This window comes from Cygnus atratus, chromosome 14 (genome assembly GCF_013377495.2).
Source record: "Cygnus atratus isolate AKBS03 ecotype Queensland, Australia chromosome 14, CAtr_DNAZoo_HiC_assembly, whole genome shotgun sequence".
Classification (NCBI taxonomy): Eukaryota; Metazoa; Chordata; class Aves; order Anseriformes; family Anatidae; genus Cygnus; species Cygnus atratus.
In genome coordinates this window covers 12,757,437-12,778,902 of record NC_066375.1, presented here as the reverse complement: position 1 = coordinate 12,778,902, position 21,466 = coordinate 12,757,437, and the positions used below count along the sequence as shown (strand labels likewise).

The 21,466-nt window shown below is 60.7% G+C and overlaps 1 protein-coding gene across 1 annotated transcript in view; it reads right to left on the bottom strand.

Annotated features, from left to right (window-relative positions):
- Positions 1–19,698, bottom strand: part of PCDH1 (protocadherin 1) — a 44,312-nt gene extending 24,614 nt beyond the window's left edge. Inside the window, exons 1-3 of the mRNA XM_035562960.1 lie at positions 19,587–19,698; positions 14,043–14,857; positions 10,503–12,695 (exon numbers count right to left, since the gene is read on the bottom strand). Of these exons, the coding sequence (XP_035418853.1) occupies positions 10,503–12,695; positions 14,043–14,857; positions 19,587–19,632 (3,054 nt within the window). The 5' untranslated portion in view covers positions 19,633–19,698. The remainder of the gene's footprint in view (positions 1–10,502; positions 12,696–14,042; positions 14,858–19,586) is intronic.
- Positions 19,699–21,466: the final 1,768 nt, after the last annotated feature.

Sequence of the window (21,466 nt, the reverse complement as noted above, 5' to 3'; positions counted from 1 at the left end):
TTGCATTTGGCTGCGTTAAAATGCACTTTGTTTAAATGGGCCCAGTTTACCAAGCAATCTGGATCGCTCTGCATGACTGCTCTATCCTCATCATGATCTCCCACTCCACCAATCTCCATGTCAGCTGCAAATTTTATCAGCGGTGATTTTATATTTATTTCCAGATCGTTGATTGCAACATTGAATGGCAGCGGGCACCATCGTGCTGCCGAAGAGCTCCTCCAGGAGAACCTGGTTCCACCAGGACTCCCAGCCAGCGCCTGCTTTTCTCCCCAAAGCTGCTGATAAACCAGATCTTCATCTAGCTGACAATGCCTCACATTTAATGAATAGTGTTAATTCAAAATAATAATAATAATAACATAAAGCATTATCAACTCAGCGTCTTCATCAAACTCCGGGGCGATCGGCTGCACGCTGTAATCTTGCATGAGCGCGAAGCTCCCTGCTGGAGCCCTGCCGCTGTGGCCCCGCCAGCACGTCTGGCACGGATCCTGCTCCTCGCGGTGGCCAGGAGCAGATGCCTAAGGAGAGGCTCAGGAGCTGGACCCAGCATGCAAGGACGCTGCCCGGCATCCTTTCCCATCACACTGCGCTGACTGGCGTCAGCTCTGTTTCCATCACCGAGTCCCCCGCTGGGGCTTTTAACCCAGCCCTTCCCAGGCGGCACAGTCGCACCCAGCGTCCCCTCGCTTCTCCAGTCGGCCCATGGCATTATTCCAACTATTGCTGTTCCAAGGAGACAGTATTTTGGATGTCTTTCTCTGCTATCAGCGCATTGGCAGGTACCGCATCCTGCCTTGTTCTGTCTCGGTCCAAATTACTAGAACTATTTACTGAATACTTTTGCATTTTTCTACATAATTAACAATTTTGCAGTCTCCATTTGGAAATGACAATTGCTGGTGCTGCCTCCTCCTAGTGCATTTTTAAAGTGCTCCTTATTGTGTTCGGCTTGTCAAAATTGATTTTCCCCCAATGTTTTTTGGCTTTCCTTGTCAATTTTTTACACTCCAAAACTACTCATTTCTACTAATTGTTATATGCTTCCCCCCCCCCCCCCTACTTTGTTTGCTGGTATTTATTGCTTTTCTATTTCTAACTGCTGCCTCCACTTTGCTACTGCTCTAGAATAGCCCCCACGGCATCCTGCAGCAACAACCCCCTCATACAGCCCCACCAAGGGGCTCCTTCATACTGTTCTCCATCATGAGGGTCCCCAGGACAGACCACGGCTGCTGGAGGGGACCCAGGAGACCCCCTCTGCTCCCCCCCACCTCTCGGCTTCATTGCAAACGTCTCCAGCTCGCAGCCGGGCATGCACCAAGCAGATTCTGCTTGCAAACCAGCGGCAATGGGATACAAGGGAGCAGGGTTGGGGCATGCTGCGCCCCAACTGCATGTGTCGCCCCGTGCTGCGGCACTGACCCAGAAATCCCAGAAATCCCAATTTGCACAAAAGGAACCTTAAAACCCGCCCCAGGCGCCCTTTTCCTGCCGACGGGAGCTGTGCGGGCGTGGATTAATGCTGGAGCCGTGGAAACGTCAAAATTGTTAACCCCTTCGCTGCTGCCCCGCCAGTGGGACTGGGGCTGGTCCAGCAGCCTCTGCCTGCTCCCGCACCTCCCCGGCCTCTCAGCCTCCCCAGCCTCTCAGCCCTCTGCCAAAGGAGCTTGCTTCCCCGGCCGCCGCCACAATGCAGCAACTCACAGGGCTGCGAGTGAAAGGCAATGTCAGACCCGATGCCCAGAATATAAAAATAAGTGACAAGGGAGCCATTGTGGCCCAGGAGTTAGCCAACTTCAGATTAATTCACGAACCTCCTCTTGCCTTTAAAAGCAACCTGGAGCTCTGCGACGTCCCTGGTTACAGTAAAAAATAAGAAGATAAGTACAGGGACTGTGCCCAAAACCACAGAGCTCCAACTTGTTGCATACAGAGGCTTTGCTGCATGCAGGAATTATTTTATTTGTTAGTGTTGTGCCTGGAAGCTCCACTGTAATGCAACACAGGCTCCGGAGCAGGATGCTGAGGGGAATATGGAAACCAAATCCAGAGGCTCTAGGAAAGCAGGACCATAATTGCCAAGAACAGTTCAAGGCTAGGCTCTACCGTGAGGAAACAGGACCCAAGCTCAGCTCGTGGCCATCAGTAGCTGACTGCTTTGCAGCTCGTCCGAGCAGCTGTGGGTGTGCCTGCTGGTGTTCTGCATGGGGCGGACAGCCCTTCCCTGTTCCTGATCTACCCGTCTGGCCTCCCCGCGGGCGGTTTGCTGGGGCCACCTCTGCCATATCTACCGTGGTCGCATAAGGTGCGTTAGCAATGGGGCCACCTGCTCTGGTCCCCCTCTGGTCCATGAGGTTTTGGCTGGTGGCTCGGCTCTGCTCTGCTCCTCGTGCCCACCCCTTTCCCTGTGTCTGAAGTGAGGTTTTTCCCAACAACCCTCTAACTCCTTGGCTATGGACAGAGGAGGCCACAGAAGGAACCCACAACTGCAGGGAAGACACAGAGGAATCCACGCGGATCACACTTCCCAAAAGCAGGCATTATTTGAGAAGCACCTGCTCGCTCTTCTGCGTGACTGCTCGCATGGCTTCCACTTCTGGCAATTAGCAAGTGCTGACCTTGCATTCAGAGGAGAGGTGTTACCAGTCCTGCTGAAATAATGATAGCAGAACAGCCGTCCTGAAATGGACATCAGATGCCGAGGCACTGTTTAATGAATAAGTCTGGGTAAAATGTGGGCTGACTCCGCACAGGTGCCCTGAAGCCTCCCAAAATTTGCATGCTGCTCAAAGAAGCCGCCAAAGCCCGGTGCCAACCTGCCTGGTCAGATCGAATTTATCTAACTCATAGCAAGATCTAACGCAATTAGAAACCCATTTAGACAGCCTCGGGACAGAGATTGCCTAACCTCTCAGCCTATCAGAGCTCCAAGCCCATCAAGGATGTGCAATTTGGCTTTTCTTTGTTTGAAATGAGGACTGGAAAGGAAAATATGGAAATAAATCATCAGAAGGGTGAATCGTAAAATCTAAAGGGGACATAATCTTTATGGAATAATGTCTAAATTGTACTGACCATGGTGTCCTGAAATGTCTATCACCTTCAAGCTGATAATAAAGACATACTGTAGATGGTTGGTACAGAGCAGAAATCGCTCGGGACACAGAGGGAGGTCTCATCATCGCATTAAAACCATCTGAAGATCCCAGGGAGGAAAAGGTTCCAGGACTGGGAGAAACACTTGAACAAAGCCCTCAAGGAGTCCAACAGCTGCCAAGTGGGAAAATAATGCTGGGAAAATAATGAGCTAATCTGGCTCCCAGTTGCACCCAGTGGAGCTGACAGATAGCACGGAGGGCTCTGAGGAGAGCAGGGGGTCCCCAGCAGTAGACTCAGGCCTCTTAAAGAGAGAACCAGGGATGCTTCAGCAGAAGACTCTGCTTGGAGAACATGTCAATTTGCTGAAATCAGATCTTCTTGCAAATGGGCTTCTCGTTTCAAAGCCAGGGCAAGGGGAGTGTAAAAAGGAAAAAAAAATGATGCTCTTGCAAAGGTAATTTTCACTTCAGAATTCAAGCCTAGTACTTGTTACAAAATTAAATTAAAAAGTCAGCCAGAAATTTTGCCTCCATAAATTATGAGGAAATCTATTTATCTCTCTATTTATCTATCTATCTCACTATCTATCTATCTTTCTATCTACCTCTCTGTATATCTATCTATCTATCTACCTACCTATCTATCTTCTGTTGACTGATTTGAGCCAAAATGAGCAAAATGGTTATCAATTCTTCCTGGTTTGTTTTTAAGTGCAAAATTCTCCCCAATGGCAAGCCTGTTTCCTAACCAACTCTGTTTCCACCGGCAAAGGGCAGAAGCTTCTCCTGGTTGTTCGAGGAATCGTGTCTGACCCACGAGCCTGTGCCCTGCAGCTCTGGACCTCAGCAGAGCCCTGACGTTGGTGCTCTGCAACCAGCTGCGCCTGGTGACGATGCAGGGTAGGACACGAGCTATTGCCCTCGTTTGGAGTGATCAAAAAGGTGAGACAAGCAACATGGCCAGGCTTTGGTCCCCTTCTATCCGGCATCTCTTGCTACCATGGGATACGTATGGATGAGCAGGGAGGTGTTTTTGCCTCTGGGAGCACCTGCATGGTGATGGGCGGTGGGGATGGTGGGGGAAGTCAGGATGGCTACAGGGCAGGGAGCCGGAGGGGCCTCAGGGGGATCTGGGGCAGAAGGGAGGCTGCACCCGAAAAGTGTGGGCAGAAGGGAAGCGCCCTTGTCATGCCCTGGGTTGTGTGCTGCACCCACGTGTGCCTGATGGCAATGAGGATCCTGCCCAGCATTGCGTCTCATGCCTGAGCTGGTTCCCAACATGAGAGATGGAGGTGTGGTTGGACAAGAGAGGTTTGACTGCCCATTATAAGCAGGAATTTTGAAGGAGGCCACTCAAGAGGGAAAGTGTAAGGTGCAAAGCCTGTTGCAGTGTTGTCTCTGGCATGACTGGCAAGAAGAGCAAGGGGAGTCACACCAAAGGGAGCCAGTTGGGTGAGGACACTTGTGAAATAAATGTGTCTCGCCCAGTGTCAGGATCTCTCAGCACGAGGCTGTTGTAGGCCACAACTTCAGAGTCCTTTTTGCTCCCTGAGGATGTCCCAAGTGCCTGCCCCTCTCCATTCCCCTGTAAAACTGCAGTTCTAAAGAGCAGTGAGTGGAAGGATCCAGGCTGTGGAGCACATCTCAAAGGACCGGCTTCTGCTTCACTTCTTTCCTGTGCAGAGCCCACAAGTATCTTCCCAGATGAGTGAGAGAGTCAGAAACATCCCAGCTACACCCTAATGGTATTGCAGATCTGCTGTCCTTAATTTAATCTCTGATCCAGTTCTCAAATCCTGTCAGGTCCTGGTCCAGACCTTGCAGACCGTGGCTCTTGAAAAAATTCCTGGACAATAAAGGTTCTTGAGCTCCGCTCTCTGTGCAAGAGATGTTCCCTAATAAACTGTCATATTCTTGAAATCCTGGGGAAAAGCAGCCTGAGCCCCTCCAGGCACCTTAAATCAGTGTTACAACACCCTGAAAGGTCTCACCCAGCCTTGAACAACAAAGAAGGGCTCTTCAGACATCTGAAATACTGATTTCCCTTCTAGTGGGCTTGAGCACATTTGATGAAAAAGCAGAAAGATTAACAGATTAGTGTAAGGGAACATCAGACATCATATTAGCAAGATGTTTAAAGCAGGATTGCAGTCTGAGTTCAGACAAGCCTTACCCCCGCAGCAGGGACTGATATCTGTCAGATCCTCCCTGGCAGCAGCTTTGCAGATGCTCAAGAGCATGGGGGAGTTGGGAGCATGTGAAAACCAGGCCATGTGGGAGCAAAATAGCTCCAGGCTTTCAGGTTGCTTGGGCCTTCAGAGATCTCTCACAGGAGCCGAATCAGGGCACTCTGCTCCGACTTGGTTGCGATGGAGCAGGATTGGTCCTGTGGGAGAGGTGGCGAATTGCTGCCCTCCCAAAATGACGGCCCTAAAGATGGCTTTGATGAATCCTGCCGAGGTGCACGGCTGCCCAGCGGTGCTGTGCCTCGATGGCAGAGCAGGCACCGTGCTGGTGAGGAGGGGCTCAGAAGGGGGGTTTGCTAATGGGGGGCACCTTTTGTGGTCTCCAAGCAGGATCCTCGGGGCATGGCTGTGAGCGCTGAAGCGGGCTGTAAGTTAGGGGCTGATGTGTGGCCTTTGCCCTGCCCTCCTGCAGGTCGCTGCTCTCCCCCACCCCGTATCCTGCGAGCATCCAAAGGACTGAGGCAGCTCCCACCGTGGAAGCCATCGGTGTAAAATAACCATGAGTTTTTAAGGGATCTTGGAGAGTTTTCTTTCTCAAGGGCCTCCAGGGTGAAGACTGAGGCCTCCTGAATCCTCCAGAAAGTTGGAGAGGAGACAGGGTCAATGGGGAACCCGCTGTGGGGGGGCTGAGGGGCCTGACGCTGGCTCACAGAGGTGACATCAGGCAGACCTGATGGACACCACAGCTCGAGGTGACAAGAAGAAGCCGAGGGCTTTTCGCCCCATTGTGGGGGAAGCAGAGGGCACAAACCCCACTGAGCTCAACCCTGCCCTGCCCCAGCCAAGTCCAACCATCCCGGCCGAGGACAGCGCCTGCTTCTTGGGAGAGGGGGGCCGTGGGAAGTCCTGTCTGCAACAATCGCCAACCACCTCGGTGCCTCCCAGGAGCAGCACCGGGGTTGTGCAAGCGCAGCCGGGAGGGCCCAGCTGGCAGGGCACTGGGCAGGAATGCGGCTCTGCCTGGAGAGGGGCTGAGCCTGGGATTCGTGGGCATGGCCAGTGTGTGTGGGCATGGAGGGCGGGGAGGGAGGAAACGCTTTGGGCTTGCCTTAGGGCTCAGGTCCGGAGCTGTCTTTCAAAAGAACATAAAAGAGGGGTTTGGTGGGGTCGCACGGGGCCCCTGAGTGCCCTGGAGCCCACCAGCCATGAAGGGCAGCCCCTGCTTGCCGTGCCTTGGGGCGGACACGAGCACCCAGCGGTCACCTCGCCACTGCTGCCCCGTGCTGCCGTGGGGCTGCCCTCCCCACCCACAGCTGCCTGCTTTGCTCCACGCACCTTCCCCAACCACCCCACCCCATCCTGCCCTACATCGCCAACCCTCGCATTACCCCAGCCTCCGCTCCGTCCCCTCCCAAAATGTCCCAGCCCTGTCCTCACCCCACCCTCCACACCCTTCCTTCTGCTCCTGCTGCTGCATCCCACCCCAAAGATGCATCCTCGCCTCTCCCCTCTTGCAGAGGGATGAGAAAATGCCCAGGGACACATGCTGGCATTGCAGAAATCTCTTCCCCCCTCCTCCCCAGTCAGGGTGCCTGATTAAACAGGCTGCAGGCTTGGGCCCTGCTCCAGGCGGGTCCGGGAGCAGCACTGCAGCTGAGAGCCCGGCCGAGCGGGCAGAGCGGTGCCGGGAATATCAATCAGTGCGCCTTGGCCACAGCCAGTGCTTTCATCGCGCTGGGGACCCGCTGGAGCCAGCAGGGACTCAGCAGGGCTCAGCATCCCTTGGGGTTTGGGGAGGGGAAAGCAACCGGGAAGGGGGAGATCGCTGCCTGGGTGGAGCAGGAGGAAGGGGGAGAGAGCAGGGGAGAGGGAAGGAGGGGGCAGGCGTAAATGTGAGAGCCGGTGGGGGGTGGGACTGAGAAGCAAAGGGAAGAGGGGGGAGCGGGCCAGCACCTGGCTCAGCAGGGTGGGGAGGAGGAACCGGCTGCAGCTGGAGGGTCTGGGGAGCTGAGAGCCCCCCAGGCAGCCCGGCATGCAGCAACGGCGAGGAGAGCGCAGGGCACAGGGGTTCCATGCAGAGGAAGAGATTAAAGTTATTCCTTGCAAGCCATCAGAGGAGCAAAGGGTGAGGTCCCCAGTGGCAGCGGGGCCAGGGGCCTCAATCAGGAGAAACCCGATGCTCTCCCCAGCGGGATGTGGACAGTCAGCACCAGGTCAGCACCACGGCCCCCTTGGATGCACACTGAGGAGTCACCGTGCTCCGCACACTCCACTGTCACCTCTCTGCGTCGTACAGCCTGCATGCAACCCCCTGCCACCTCCTCCTGGGACAGCATGGTTCCCATTCCCGTGCCACCTCCTCCTGCAGGGGATGCAGGCTGCACCCCATTGGCACCCCAGCCTGTGGCCGGGGACTACAGGCTGCAAGCACCCCAACCTGCCCCGCTCCTCGCCCCTTTCATGCTCCCTATGGATGCTCAGGGTCCCCTGCACTGCATCCCCAGTGCCCACAACCGTGCTGAATCCACACCAGTCCCAAATGATGTGGGGAGCAGGAGCTGATTTGCAGACTGGGAAATCTTTCCGGAGCAGAAGAAAACAGGGCAGGTCCTCCCTGAACCCTCTGCTCCATCTGCAGCTTGGCGCTGGATCCATTTATCAGCTCATTCCACGTGAGCGACCTTGAGAAAATCCACTGACCCAGGACAGCAGGAGACTTTCCCAAACATCTGCCAACACCTAAACCTGCAATTTATGGAGACTCTAAGCAAAATTCTACAACAAGACAATTTCATTTCTGTCCATTACAGCTACAATATTCCTCCTATTCCCCCTCACCCGCGGAGAGTAATTAATGCTGCGCCGTGCTCCTGAGCCTGCAGGCAGGTGCAGGTGCCTCTGCTGAGCTCGCAGCAGCATGCCCAAGCCAACATCACTCCAGTCAGCTTCTGGAGTGGTGGGGGGCTGCAGTGACCTGGGGCAGCCCCGGCTCTGTGCAGCCGTGAGAGGATAAAGGAGAAAAAAAAAAAAGTACAAAAAATGCCCCAAAGGATGGAGGCTGGGAGATAGGCAGAAGAACTTGAGCACCTGAGAGGTTGCGTTCTCGCTCCAGGTTCATCAAAGAGCTGCTGAGGGCAAGGAAGGAAGGGAAATGGCTTTCAGACGGTTCCCAAAGGGATGCAGATAGCAGCGCCGAGCCAGGTCCCCAGCCTGCCCGGCCCAGCCCTGCAGGGGCTGGGCTGGAGGTGGGTGCTGCCGTCTCCTTTCCTCTTCTGCAGCCACCACATCGCCCCGCGGGGCCCAGCCATGCCTGCCCAGGAGGCCCAGACGCTTCCTGAGCGGTTCGAGATAAAACCTTACGCTGTTAGCAAAACAAACGAGGAGGTTGAGAGAGCCAAGGCTGGCACCGGGCTGAAACCACCAGAGCCAGAAGCACTGGTTTCCCCGGATGATCTAATCTCTCCAAGCACCAGACCTCCTCTCCTTCAGCAGGCTGGTGGGGCCGGTTGGAGCCCCTGGGGAAGAAGTGAATCCGGTGCCCCCCCGCGCCCCCATTTGAACCAAAAACCCTGAGAATGAGGATGCGGTGGCCAGGGAGGGGGGCACTATGGTCTTAGGGGAGCTTGGTCACCTTGCCCCATTGCAGGCCTGCTTGGGAGGACATCTCCTCCACTGCAAGGGTGCCCGCTGCATGGCAGGGCGGGGAGTGCCTTGCATCGGGTGCCCCCCCAGCGCTGCTGACGCACCCGGGCTCCATCTGCATCCGCGTCCTCATTGCAGCACTGCGGCAGGATTTGGGTCATGCTACCCAGGCAGGGCTCTGCTCCTCCACGTGCTGGCCTGGGGAGATGGAGGGTCTCAAGTGGATGTGGGAATGAGCACAGCCAAGGGGTGTCGGGGTGTGTGCATGGTGCACCACATCCTGGGGAAGGCGTCTCCTCTTAGAGGGCTGGAGATGGGAGATGTGGAGCAAGGGGGCCAACACAGATGGCCCCCACAGATGGCGTCACACTGAGACCTCTGTGGGGGCCACGCTGGGGGCAGAGGGGAATGTTGGCCCACACTCGCATCTCTTCTGGGTGCTGGGGCCAGGGGAAGGCTGCCTGGGAAATGGCCGTGAGCCAGAGCAGCCTCAGGGGCAGCACGGAAAATAAGGCACAAGTGGTCAAAAATAGAAAACTTTATTGAAGTCAAATCCAACAGGGCAGAAGAGCTCAGCCCCACGGCAGGAGCCCAGCCTGCCGCTGACGGGGCACACGGGGTTACAGCACGGCGTGGGGCGGAGCGGGCGGTCCTCACCCATGGGGCCGGGAACAGGTGAAGCCAGAGGCACCCGTCCCTGCTCTCCCTCCCTAGCTCGCTAAGGACAGACCCGACAGGCGCCAAAGCAGAAACGTGGTGCAAGCCAACTGGCCAGACAGCCCAAGGAGAGAAGGTCCCGCAAGCTCCGGACCCCTGCGGTCCTCCCGCGACCTCCAAGCACACCAGCCAGCAGCCCTTCCCGCTCGGCAGCCAAGTCCTTCCTCCGCCCTGCCCCGCAGAAGTCCCTGGCCAGACGGAGAGCAGTGACCCGACCGCAGCACGCAGCAGAGACCCCAGTGCCCCGCTCCTCGGCCACCCTCCCCTGCCGGCCCCGTGCCACCAGCGAGGAGCCCTGCGTGGAGAAAAGCCGCCGGGCTCTGCTGCTCGCACCGAGGTGGATTTTCACCGTGCCAGCTTATGGCAGAGGGCCCAAGCCCCGGGGAAGGCAGAACCCGAGCCTGGGAAAAAGGCAGCGCTTTGCTCCCCAGCCCAGCCCCGCCTGCCCGGGCAGCCACAGAGCTCCCTTTTTCGGGATGCTTTGCACAGGGAGCTGGCCACAGCAAGCGCCTCGCTCCGTGCTCCCCGGGGTGGCATTGCCCTGCTGGGTGCCGATCCCCAAAAGGGACCCGGGCGGGTGGGCTTCCCTCCCCCGGTGCTCCCCATGCAGAGGCACAGGCATGCAGCGCCCTTCATATCACCGCCACCCAGGTCCCAGCCCCGGGCGCCGTGACGAGGGCTGTGACATTTTTCTGTCCCCTTCCCTGTCCCCTCCCCACGGTGGCCGTCCTCCGCCAGCCTCCCCCGGCCACGTGCGCCGGGGGCCAGTCCAGGCTCACTCCCACACCTCGGTCCAGATGGCTCCCCGGTGCAGCGGGGGGGCCGCTGCCGGCCTCAGGATGAGCTCTCCTACCTGCTTGTTGGTGTATTTCTGGGGGTTGGTGCGGTAGCTGTAGTCCGAGTACTGCTCGGAGCCCGTCGAGTTGTTGTCCCCGGTGCCAACAAAGGTGTTGGTGGCCGGCAGGTCCTGCACCACCTGGTGCTTCTTGGAGGCAGAGGGCGACTGAGGCTGCAGCTGGATGGAGGGCAGGGGCGAGTTGGAGCGGTAGTGGCGCCCCAGGTCCGGGCTGCCCGGCGGGTAGTTGAGGGGCAGGTGGATGCGAGGGCTGTCGCTGACAGAGTCATTCATGAGGTTGAACTTGAGCGATTTCTGCAGCCCCGTCTCCTCCTCGTCCTCCGTGGGCTTGGGTGGCTTTGGGGACTTGCTCTTCTTCACCTTGTTCTTGCTCTTACCGCTCTTGCTGGCCTGCTTGGGTGCATACAGGTCCTTGGTCTCCTTCTTGCCTGCCTGGTAGCCACTCTTGGCCTCCCGCTGCCGGCAGTAGCGCACCAGCACGACCAGCACGATGACCAAGGTGACCGCCACGATGCCAGCGATGACTCCGAAGAGGATGTTGCTTCGCTGTTTGCTGCGCTCATATTCAGGGTCTCCAGCGATGTCTATGTCGAGCGGCGTGTCCAGGCTGTGCCCCACCAGCGTGTCCAGCAGCGTGCGGTTGGCCAATGTCTCGTTGACATAGAAGTGCACCAGCGCCGTGCCGTGCCTCGAGGGCTTGCCCTTGTCGTTGACGCGCACAACCAAGCGGTGCAGGCCGTGGTGCTTGCGCAGGATCTCCTTCTCCAGCGTGATGTCTCCGCTGTGCGGGGAGATCTGGAAGAGCTCGAAGGGGTTGCCTCCCGTGATGCTGTAGGTCAGCTCCGCGTTGACGCCGGAGTCAATGTCTTCTGCCTTGACCTTGCTCACCTGCTGGCCAGGGCTCGTGTGGGGCAGGATGTGCTTGTAGGTGGCATTGGAGGGTGAAGTGATGAAGGGGGCATTGTCATTCTCATCCAAGACATTGATGGTCACCCCCACGTATGCAGACCTGGGAGGATCCCCACCGTCCACTGCCTTGAGCCGGAAAGTATACGTACTCTGCTGCTCCCGGTCAAAAGAGATGCTGGAGAGGATGGTGCCAGTGCCATTCTGGATGACAAAATCCCCGTTGTCTTGCTCCACCGACAGCTGGATGCGGGCGTTTTCTCCTTTGTCAGCATCGATCACCGTCACCATGCCCACAGGGCTGAGGGGCGGCATGTTCTCCATCACCGAGAAGTTGTAGCCGCTTAGCATGAACTTGGGGTCGTTGTCATTCCTGTCCATGACGTTGATGGCCACAGACGCTGTGCCCTTGAGGCTGGGGCTGCCCTTGTCTGCCGCCACCACCAAGAACTCGTAGCGCTCCCGCTGCTCGCGGTCCAGCACCGCCTTCACTCGGATCTCCCCAGAGTCGGGGTCAATAGTGAAGGAGCCCTTGGACGAGGGGTCTGTCACCAGTGAGTAAACCAGCTTGGCGTTGGAGCCACTGTCCGCATCGCTGGCGCTCACCTCCATCACCAGGTCGTCAGGCTCATTGTTCTCGGGGAAGGCCACCTCGGTGAAGCTCTGGCTGAAGACTGGCGCGTTGTCGTTCACGTCCACCACCTGCACCTTCAGCGAGTTGGTACTGGAGAGGGGCGGGTTCCCCGAGTCCACCGCGACGATCTCGATTGTGTAGTCCTTCACCGACTCGTAGTCCAGTGGCGTGGTGGTCTGCAGGAAGTACTTCTTCTTGCTGTCGCTCCCAGTTTCACTTGCCTGCCGCAGCTGGAATGGGACGTCACCAGCCACCACACATGTCACCACAGCGTTCTCGCCCTCATCTCGGTCGGACACCTGCACCAGAGCTACTGCTGTCTCTACTGGCACGTCCTCCGAGATATTTGCCATGCCATCCTGGTGCGTGACCAGCCCGATGCCCCGAATCTCAATGGAGGGCGCGTTGTCGTTCATGTCCTTGATGGTGACCACCACCTGGGTGCGGGCGCTCTTGGGGTTGGCCCCCTTGTCCTTGGCCATGACGGAGAACTTGAGGATGCTGACGTCCTCGCGGTCGATGGGTCCCTGGACAGTGATGAGCCCCGTGGCGCGGTCAAGGCGCAGCAGCCGGCGCACCATGTCTGAGGCCTGGTGGAAGGAGTAGTCGATCTCGGCGTTAGCGCCCTGGTCCGAGTCGTTGGCCTTCACCTGTGGGACAGAGGGAGAAGACAGTGAGCAGGAGAGGCCAGGCCGGGGGGAAAAACCTGGATTTCCTCTTCTAGGGCCAAGACCTATGGGGCAAAGAGCCTGGGACCGGCAGGACGGCTGGGAGTGGCTCTCCGGCACGGAGGCTGTCCCTCGCTCTTCCAGAGAAACCGGCTGTGCCGGTCGGGCTGAGCTCCCCTCCCGGCCCGCTCCAGCATGCAGGGAATCCTCCAGGGAGCAGCACTGCCAGACCCAGGCAGCACCGGGGAGGTACAGCCCTGGCTGCCCCTGCTCCCCCAGACCCTCCCTTCCCATCACCCCGCAGCCACAGTGGGGGGCTTGAGCAGCCGCCTGGCCCCAGTGAGGATGGTGCTGAGGATGGCAATGCTGCACAGAGCCACTGCAGCTCCCTCCCTGCTTGCAGGGGTGCACCAGCCCACCAGCTCTGCGTTCGCATAAACCTGCCTATTATTTGCTTTCTAAATAAGATGAGGTTTGTCTAACATTTGCCTCCCTAATCGGCTCTCCGAGCAGCCTCTTCTCTGCACCATTTGCTGCTCCGCTGTTATCTTGCTCAGCAGATTTGGATGGAGAACGAAAGTTGTTAAATGTAAATTCCACCTTTTACCTCCACTCACAAAAAAAGGCGGAAGTCATTTTCCCCGAAAGATAAAAGCTGAGCAATGGCAGCGGCAGCAGCTCAGCCCATTCTCCTCCCGGCCGCGTGGCTCCCTTATCTGCTTCCAACTTCCATTCTCTTAACAGTGAAAAATGAATTCTTAAAAATCCACATCAGAATTAGCAGATGAGAGCTGGCCACGCTCCGCTTATTAAGATGGCAGCTGCAGATAAACAGATGTCGGCTGCTATCTCATTGCCAACCCCCCCCCCCCAGAGCCCCCCGTGATGGGGCAGAGCCCCATGCACAGCAAAGCACCCCCGGATCTGCAGGCGGTACCCCCCGTCTCCTGAGTTTCCAGGGAGCAGCCATGGGAATGTGACTTGCAAATGGGTCAATGTCCTGTCTGCGGACAGCATTTGTACCAGCCAGGCGTGAAGCCAGGCTCTTCTATGGACCGTGAGTCCCAGCCCTCCCCAAAACCTGCAGCTGTGCTCCTGCAGACCCGCCAGCCTTGCTGCTGCTTCTAAGCCATGGTCTTGCAGCCCCTGCCCTGGCTGCAGCTTCCCGAGCATCTCGTCCCAACGCTTTTCAGCGGAGGTGACATCCCAGGGTGAGGCTGCAGGCTCCTCTGAGCTCTCCCTCCCAAGGCAGCACGTGGCCATAGAGAATCCCCCAGGCTGTCCCTGCAAGGAGAGCTGGGGAGGAGAAGAAAGCCCCCGCAAACTTACCTGGAGGACAGAGTGCCCCACGGGGCTGTTTTCGGACAGCTCTGCCTCGTAGAGGGCCTTCTCGAACTTGGGCGCATTGTCGTTCATGTCCACGATGGTGATGCGCAGCAGGGCACTGCTCGCCCGCGGCGGGCTGCCCCCGTCCTGCACCTTGATGGTCAGGTCATAGGAGTCCCACTGCTCCCGGTCCAGGTTCCCCATGACGATCAGCTGCGGCTGCTTCTCGTCCTGGTCCTCGGCCACCTGCAGCCCAAAGAGCTCCTGCGCCTCGGGGCCGGCCATCAGCTCGTAGGAGGCAACGCCGTTGGGACCCGAGTCGCGGTCCATGGCCGGGGGGATGGAGAAGAGAGCCCCGATGTTGGTGTTCTCGGGGATGGTCAGGGTGAGAACGGGCGAGGCGAAGTTGGGCGTGTTGTCGTTGATATCGAGCACCTCTATCTGCCCCTCCAGCAGGCGTGGGCTGCTGTTCATGATCAGGTCAGTGATGGACACCTCGAACTCCAGGTAGCAGGGCTCGCCGGGCAGGAGGTGCTGGCACTCACGCAAGCTCTCCCGGTCGATGGAGGTCTCCGTGGTGTAGATGTCCCCAGTCTTGCCGTCCACACGCAGGTACGGGGCCCCCACTTCCAGCTTGTAGAGGTGCCCCACGTCTGGGAAGCCGTAGTCAGAGGCCAGGCTGCCAATAAGTGTGTTGGGGGGTTGCTCCTCCTGCACTTTGTAGACCACCCGTGTCCCGCAGACCAGGGCAGGCAGCTGGCAGAGGAGCCACAGGCCCAGGCAGGAGGCGAGGGGCCTCATCCTGCGCCGCAGGGGAGCTGCAAGGAGACACAGACACCGTGGGTTAAGCGGCGCGAGCCCCAGCAGCTTCGGGTGCAGCCGGTGGGACTGGACGTGGTCCCAAAGCGGTGTCCCCAAGGGGAAGGGGCACCAGGGGACCGCCCGGCCCCAGCCCCCACAGACGAGCGCCTGGGAGGACTGGTCCCGGTGTACCAAGTTCCTGCACCACCCTGCCCGAGTGAGCAACCCCGTCATTGCAACCCTGGCCCTTCCTGCAAGGGACAGGAAGCCACTCCTGCCACCGTCCACCCTCTTCGTCAGCATGCAAGCTGTAATTACAGCCAGCCAGGCACGCTGACGGGGCAGGCTGCACGCAGCCTGCTGCCAGCGACCCGACGGGAGCTGGCTGGGCTGGGACACAGCCTCTCACCGCAGAGACATGGGGGCACTGCGTGCCACAAGCTGCGGGGACACTGCCTGCCACGCACCCTGGGGGCACAGGGCACCGTGTGCCCTGCCAGCACTGCATGGTGGCGGCAGCAAAGGGACGGGCTGTGCCTGGATTGAAGGGATGACACCTGTGGGGCGCTGCAGGTGCATGGGGCACTGATTGCACTGCAGGGATGCCACCCCTCTGGCACCGTAGGGGCACGGGGCACTGCTTGCCCTGCAGAAACACCACGAGTCCAGCACTGCAGGGACACAGGGCACTGCCACAGCAGGGACAGAGCGGCACGGGACAGGCTTCGCACTACAAAGGCGCCACCCATCCGGTGCTGCAGGGATGCAGGAGCCCCGCACATCACCCACCCCACACTGCATGCGGGGCGCTGCCCCCTGCCCACGGCCCCGCAGGATCAGGGGCAGTGCCCAGCGCGGGGCCTGAGGGACGCAGCCCCGCTGCCCACCCCGCACGCAGCCCCTGAGCCTCCCCGCGGCGCGGCGGCTCCGCACAGCCCCTGCACGCCGCGCCGGTCGGCACAGCATCTCCCCGCTGCTGCGCGGTCACTAGGCAACCCCGCACCCTGCGCCAGCCCCAAAACATCCCCTGCGCTTGCTGCAGGAGCGCTGCTCCTTCCCGGTGCTGCCCGCTCCAGGCTGGGACGATGCCCGCACGCAGTGGGGTGCCCTCGGGTGCCAGTGCCCACGCTGCCCGCTGCAGAGACGGCGCCCAAAGCGCTGCCCCCCTGCATTGCAGACGCACACTGCACGCTGCACTGCAGTCGCCCGGCCACTGGAAACCTCCTCCCAGTGTGCCAAAGCTGCAGGGGCAGCGCCAGCCCCACGAGGACTGCCCCCTTCTGTGCCGAGCCACACGCTTCGGTGCTATGCGTGGCCACCAGCTTCCCTGCCCCCTGCTTCCCTGGCTGGGAACAGACACACTGGCCTCACTGCGTGCCCCAAAATCAGCATCTGCAACATCTGCCACGGCCCCGCGGCGGTGACCCACTCTCGCCACCCCCATTGCTCCTCTCTGCACGCTGCACCCAGCCTGTGGGATGGGTGGGTGCTCCTCTGGCATCACCCCTGTGCAGTGCCACACGGCTGGTGCCAAGCTCAGTGCTGAGCTCCTGCTCGCCCCAGCATCGGGTGGACCCTCAACAAGTGGAGCATCTGGCACTGTCCGCCCTGGTGCCTGCCTCCTGCAAGCCAGCAGCTCACAGTCCCTCTGTCCCTGCGCTCACCCACGGACAGGCGTCTGCTGGATGAAGAAGTGGGGAGCTCTCCCTCGGCAGGAGGGAAGGCAGCTCGGCTGCTGGAGACAAAGCTATAGCCCCAAAGCCTAGCTCCGCTCTGCTCCCTCATCCTACAACCATCCTTCCTGCAAGGGAACAGACATTCCCACCCTGTTGAAGGCACGCACAGCCGCCCGGAGGCATGTCCCGGGTGGAAGGGAGGAGAAAAAGCAGCCATCCCCACCCTGCACGGGGCCAGGGATGGAGGTAGGGAGATGAGCAGGAGCACGACACGGCTTTGGATCGATCCAAGCAAGCCCCGGCAGTGAGTGCACGTGTACACGCGTGTGCACAGAGTGTGATGCATCCATTTGTGCACCCACACAGAGCAGGAAAAAAGCACATGTGTGCACGAGCAGGGTATGCACACGTGTGCACATCCGTGCCCGCACCAGCTGAGTGTGCGCAGCGGATCGGGGCTCGCGTTGCTGCACCACACGCACGTGTGCGTGCAGGGAGCACCGCGTGTGCCTGCGCGGGGGGAGCAGCGTGCGCGTGCCCCCGTCACCGCGGGCTGTGCGCTGGTGCGATGTCACCCTGCGTGGGGGATCTGCACCCGTGGGTGTGGGTCCGGACCCACGCTGAGCATCGTCACCCCATCGCTTCGGCCACGCAGGAGGGGTGGGGAGAAGGGAGCAGGAGAACGGGGACCTGAAATGTGCCCCGTCTGGGAAAGGCACCCGGCACGGCACTGTTTGCACGAGGCCGCTGCCGGTGACGTAGCCTCCTGACTAAGCCTGGGCGCGAGGATCTCAGCTAAAGGTGAAAGTCCCCGCGTGGGGCCACGGCTCTGCCGTCACACGGCCCTGACTCACCAGCACCAGGGACCCAGCAGCGGGGCCGTGCCAGGAGCCTGGGGCAGGGAGGGAGTCACCGAGGGTGCCCGGCAGCCACGCGATCTGCTCCGGGAAAGGGGCCGCAGCCTGAACCCCAAGTTCCCGCAGGTGGAGGGAGCCTCTGAAGTGGGGAGGCTGGAGGCAGGGCGCGACCGTCACCCCAAGCAGAGGCAGGGGGGAGCCGGGCGCTCAGATCCACGGGGGGAACAAATCCCGCTGGGTGCTTGGGGTGGGGATGACACAGCGCCGACGTAGAGAGCCCGGAGCAGGGTGTGAGGAGGAGGTGGAAGCTCCACCGTCGGGGAAAAGCACGTCTGTGCAGGAGACAGAGGCTTCCCAGGGGCCAGTGCACAGCAGCGGGCTATTTTCCCATGGGATCTAAGGACCATCCCACACTTTCTTCTCTGGTGCCAGCCACCTTTTTCCGACCTGCTGGCAGAATACAGAGCACTTAAAAATAAAAACCCCTCCCAAAACAACTATTCCTCTGCACACACAATTCTCCCTACGGGGAGAGTGCGAGAAAGCCCGAACCACATGAGAGAGGCGTTAGTCACGCTGCTTAATGCATGACTGGGAAGCTCTCAGAGGACAGTGGCATGCAAAATCTGACAGAATTCAGTCATTCCCCCCCAAATACCAAGCCCTAATGAGGGAGAGGTTACAAAGCACTGCAAATTCAAGCAACTGCTCAAACAAGCCTTTGCTGCCTGTGATTCCCACAGCCTCTTGGCCCCGTTCCACAGCCGGCAGCACCAAAAGGGAACGGGCACCAAAGTCCACCCTCTCCCTGCTCCCGAAGGCTGGCGGCGTCGCTCCGAGCCCTGCTCACAAATCCACCCAGACGCTGCGCTGGGCACGCAGGCACCGAGCCCCCCGGCCTCCCCGAGCCCTGCTGCAGCGCTCCAAGCTGGAGCGACATCCCAGCAAGCAGCATGGGGATGAGATTAAGGACAATATTTCCCAAAAAACAGCCACCGATGTTTACTCTTACACCCGAGGCGCGGATGGGCCGAACCCTCGGCTTTTTGCAGCACGTCCCATGCCCAACGCGCTGCTTCCTTCGGCTCCAGCCACTGCGGCTGCTCGGCATCGATGCGGGCTGGGCCCAGGCGCCCCAAGCCGAGCACCCAGCACCGCTCGCTTCCGACAGCTTCCCCCCAAAACCATCTCTCGGGAGCCACATGGAGAAAGAGAAGAAGGCGAAGCCCAGGGCCCTCCTTCCTCCTGCTCCCCGCCGCTGCAACTCGGCCGGGCGACAAGGCAGAGACCTGTCAGAGCCTCCCGGGGGGCAGCCTCCGTCCTCCCTCCCGGCCCCCCCCCCGAGCCTCTCCGGGATGCTGCGGGCTCCTGCGCCCCCCCAGCACCATCCCACCCGCTCCGGGGGCGGGCGGTGCCGTGGCGGGCCCGGAGCAGCCTCCTCCGCAGGAGCTGGCGGCAGCGGCTCTCCGCTAGGACCGGGGGCCGGCTCCGCGCACACCCGCATCACTGCGCACACGCGCGCCCGTTGCGCGGACACCCGTGGGAAACCCACGGGAGCCGCTCCGCCGGCCCCGCTCTCACGCTTAGCCCGGCGCCCACGCAGCGAACGCGGCTTTCCCACGGCGCACGCACACGCAGCCCGCTGCCACGCGCGCTCACACGCACACTCACACGCACCCGCCCCACGGACACGCTCCTCCGCGCACCAGCCGCGCACCCCGGCGACACGCACACGGACGGGGACACGCCGCGGGTGCCACAGGCGTGCCCACGGCCACCAAACACACCTGCCAGCCCCCCCCCCCCGCGACCCCCACGGACACGGCCCCGCTGCCCACCCGCAACTTCTCCCACGCACCGCTCTCACCCCCGCTGCCCACACCCACAGCCACCCCCGACGTGGGAGGGGGGGAGACACACGCCCCGATCCCCCGGCACCCAAATACGCACCCAGACGGGGAAAAAAACACCCCCGCGCTGCGCCCCCCCCCCCCCCCGCCCAGCCACGCACCCACGCGGGGGCACGGCTCCGTGCCGCACAACAAGTGGCAGCGCCCGCCCCAGCCAGCCCCGGCAATACCGGGAGCGGGGCGAGAAGCGTCCAGCCCCGCGCCCCCGGTGCCCCCTCCCCCCCGTTTCCCCCCCCTTTCCCACGGCCCCGGGGCAGCCCCACGGTTGCGCGTGGGGGCTCCCGGCCCTGCCGCAGCTCTTACTTGGATGCGGCCGGTCCCCGGAGCGCTGATCCAGCGACGTCTGCATCGCCTCCTCCCCGCCGGGACCGGGCTCCCCCCACCCCCCCGGCTCCTCCGGTTCGTTATCCACGGATGAAAAATCAAATTTTAAAAAGGGGAAAAAAAAAAAAGAAAAAAAAAGGAAGGGAGGGTGGAAAAAAAAAATATATATATATATATTTCTATGTGTGTTTCCCCGTGGGAACCGCCCCCCCTCCTCTCCCCCGGGCCGGGGCTGCGGCTCCTCCGGCGGAGCGGCGGCGGCAGGGCTGGCGGCAGCCCCGGTGGGCAGCTCCGTCCGTGCCCGCCTCCGTCCCTCGGTGTGTGTGAGGATGTGCAAGGGAAGCGCAGCGCAGGCACGGCCCCTTTCCCCCCCCTCTTGCCCGCCCGTCCCCCCCCGCTCCCCGTCCCCGCTGCCTCCGCCTCCCGCCGCCGCCACGGGGAGGTGGAGCTCCGGCTCCTTATCTGATCCCGAGCCCGAGCCCGAACCCGGCCGGGCCGAGAGGGCCCGATCCCGGTCCCAACCCCTCGCGGGGGTCGCAGCATCCCCCCACGGAGCACCCCCTACCCGCCCCCGGCTTGGCCCCTCTCTCCCCTGGGTCTCAGGTGTAGGGCAAGCGTCCCGCTCGGTCCCTGCTAGACCCATTCATTTCTTCCTGAATTTCTTCATTCATTCGTTTCATTCGCGCCCTTTCAGGGAAGGGGTGTGCGGGGGGCGCACCCAGCAGTGTTAAGGGCAGGGCTCCTCGCATCCCCCCCCCCCTCCAGCCCTGCCTAGGTGAGGCCTGCAGGATCAGCCATCCCCTCCCACCCCACCTGGGTGAATCACGCCTTTATTGCAGGCTCTCAGGGCTGGGGAGCAGCGAGCACCTGCCTGCCGCCCTTGCAATGCCTGCACGAAGCCGTGCCACCCCACCCGTTACCCCCCATGGGATGTGGGGTGGGCGAGTGTAAGCCCCAAACGTGGCCGGGGCTTGGGGACAGCGTGGTCTGGGGGTGTCCCCGCTCTCGCTGCCTCCGTGTCCCCGCAGGGGATCTGCAGCCTGGCCCTGCCGAAGGCCTCGCTGCTCGTCAGCCGGAGCTGCTGGGGTGGCCACCAGCACCCAGCACCGCCAGGCACCCTCGGGGCCCCTCGCCCAGCGGCACCCTCCTGCTCCGATGGCCCTGCGGGACTGCAGCCGGGATGCTGGAAAAGTCCTTTCCTCTCCTCCGCAGCGTGGGGATGGGAGCAGCTTCCCGCTGAGCTACGGCAACCTGTTGCGCAGCTCCCTTCGCTGCACACATGCTCAGCTCGGCTGCGATGACTGCACCATCTAGAGGCAGCGCCGGCTGGCTCCGAGCAGCCCTGGCTCTGTCTCAGCCCCAAATCTCCCCCGCAAGAAGGCAGCTCAGCCCCCGGCAGGGCTTCTCCCAGCTGGGCAGGGGCTGGGGAGTGACCCTGCTGGGTGGAAAACCCAGGCTTCCCCGCAGCGGGGCCATCTCAGCTCCTAATCAGTGCCGTTGGCTTCGCCACGTCTGTGTGCGTGGGTTTTTTTCCAGGCTGCAATTCTCCCGAAGCTAATTTAGCAGAGGATACAAAGCGAAAGCCCAGGGAAGGTCGAAGCCCACCGTGGAAGGGTGGGGAAAGGAGCTGCAGGTTTGTCAGGGCTTACCCTGCTGAGACAGCGTGAACCAGGATCCAAATAGGGAGTGGGAACAAAACTCCCTGGGGACAACAGGAGGTTTGACTTCTCGGCTCTGGCAGTCCCCCTGGGAGGGAGGAGAGCTGGAGCGACGGGAAGAGCCAAGCAAGCCCTGACCCTGTGCACCCAGGGCAGCAGGGGGGAGAAGGCAAACTTCAGAGAACGCTTGTGACCAGAGGC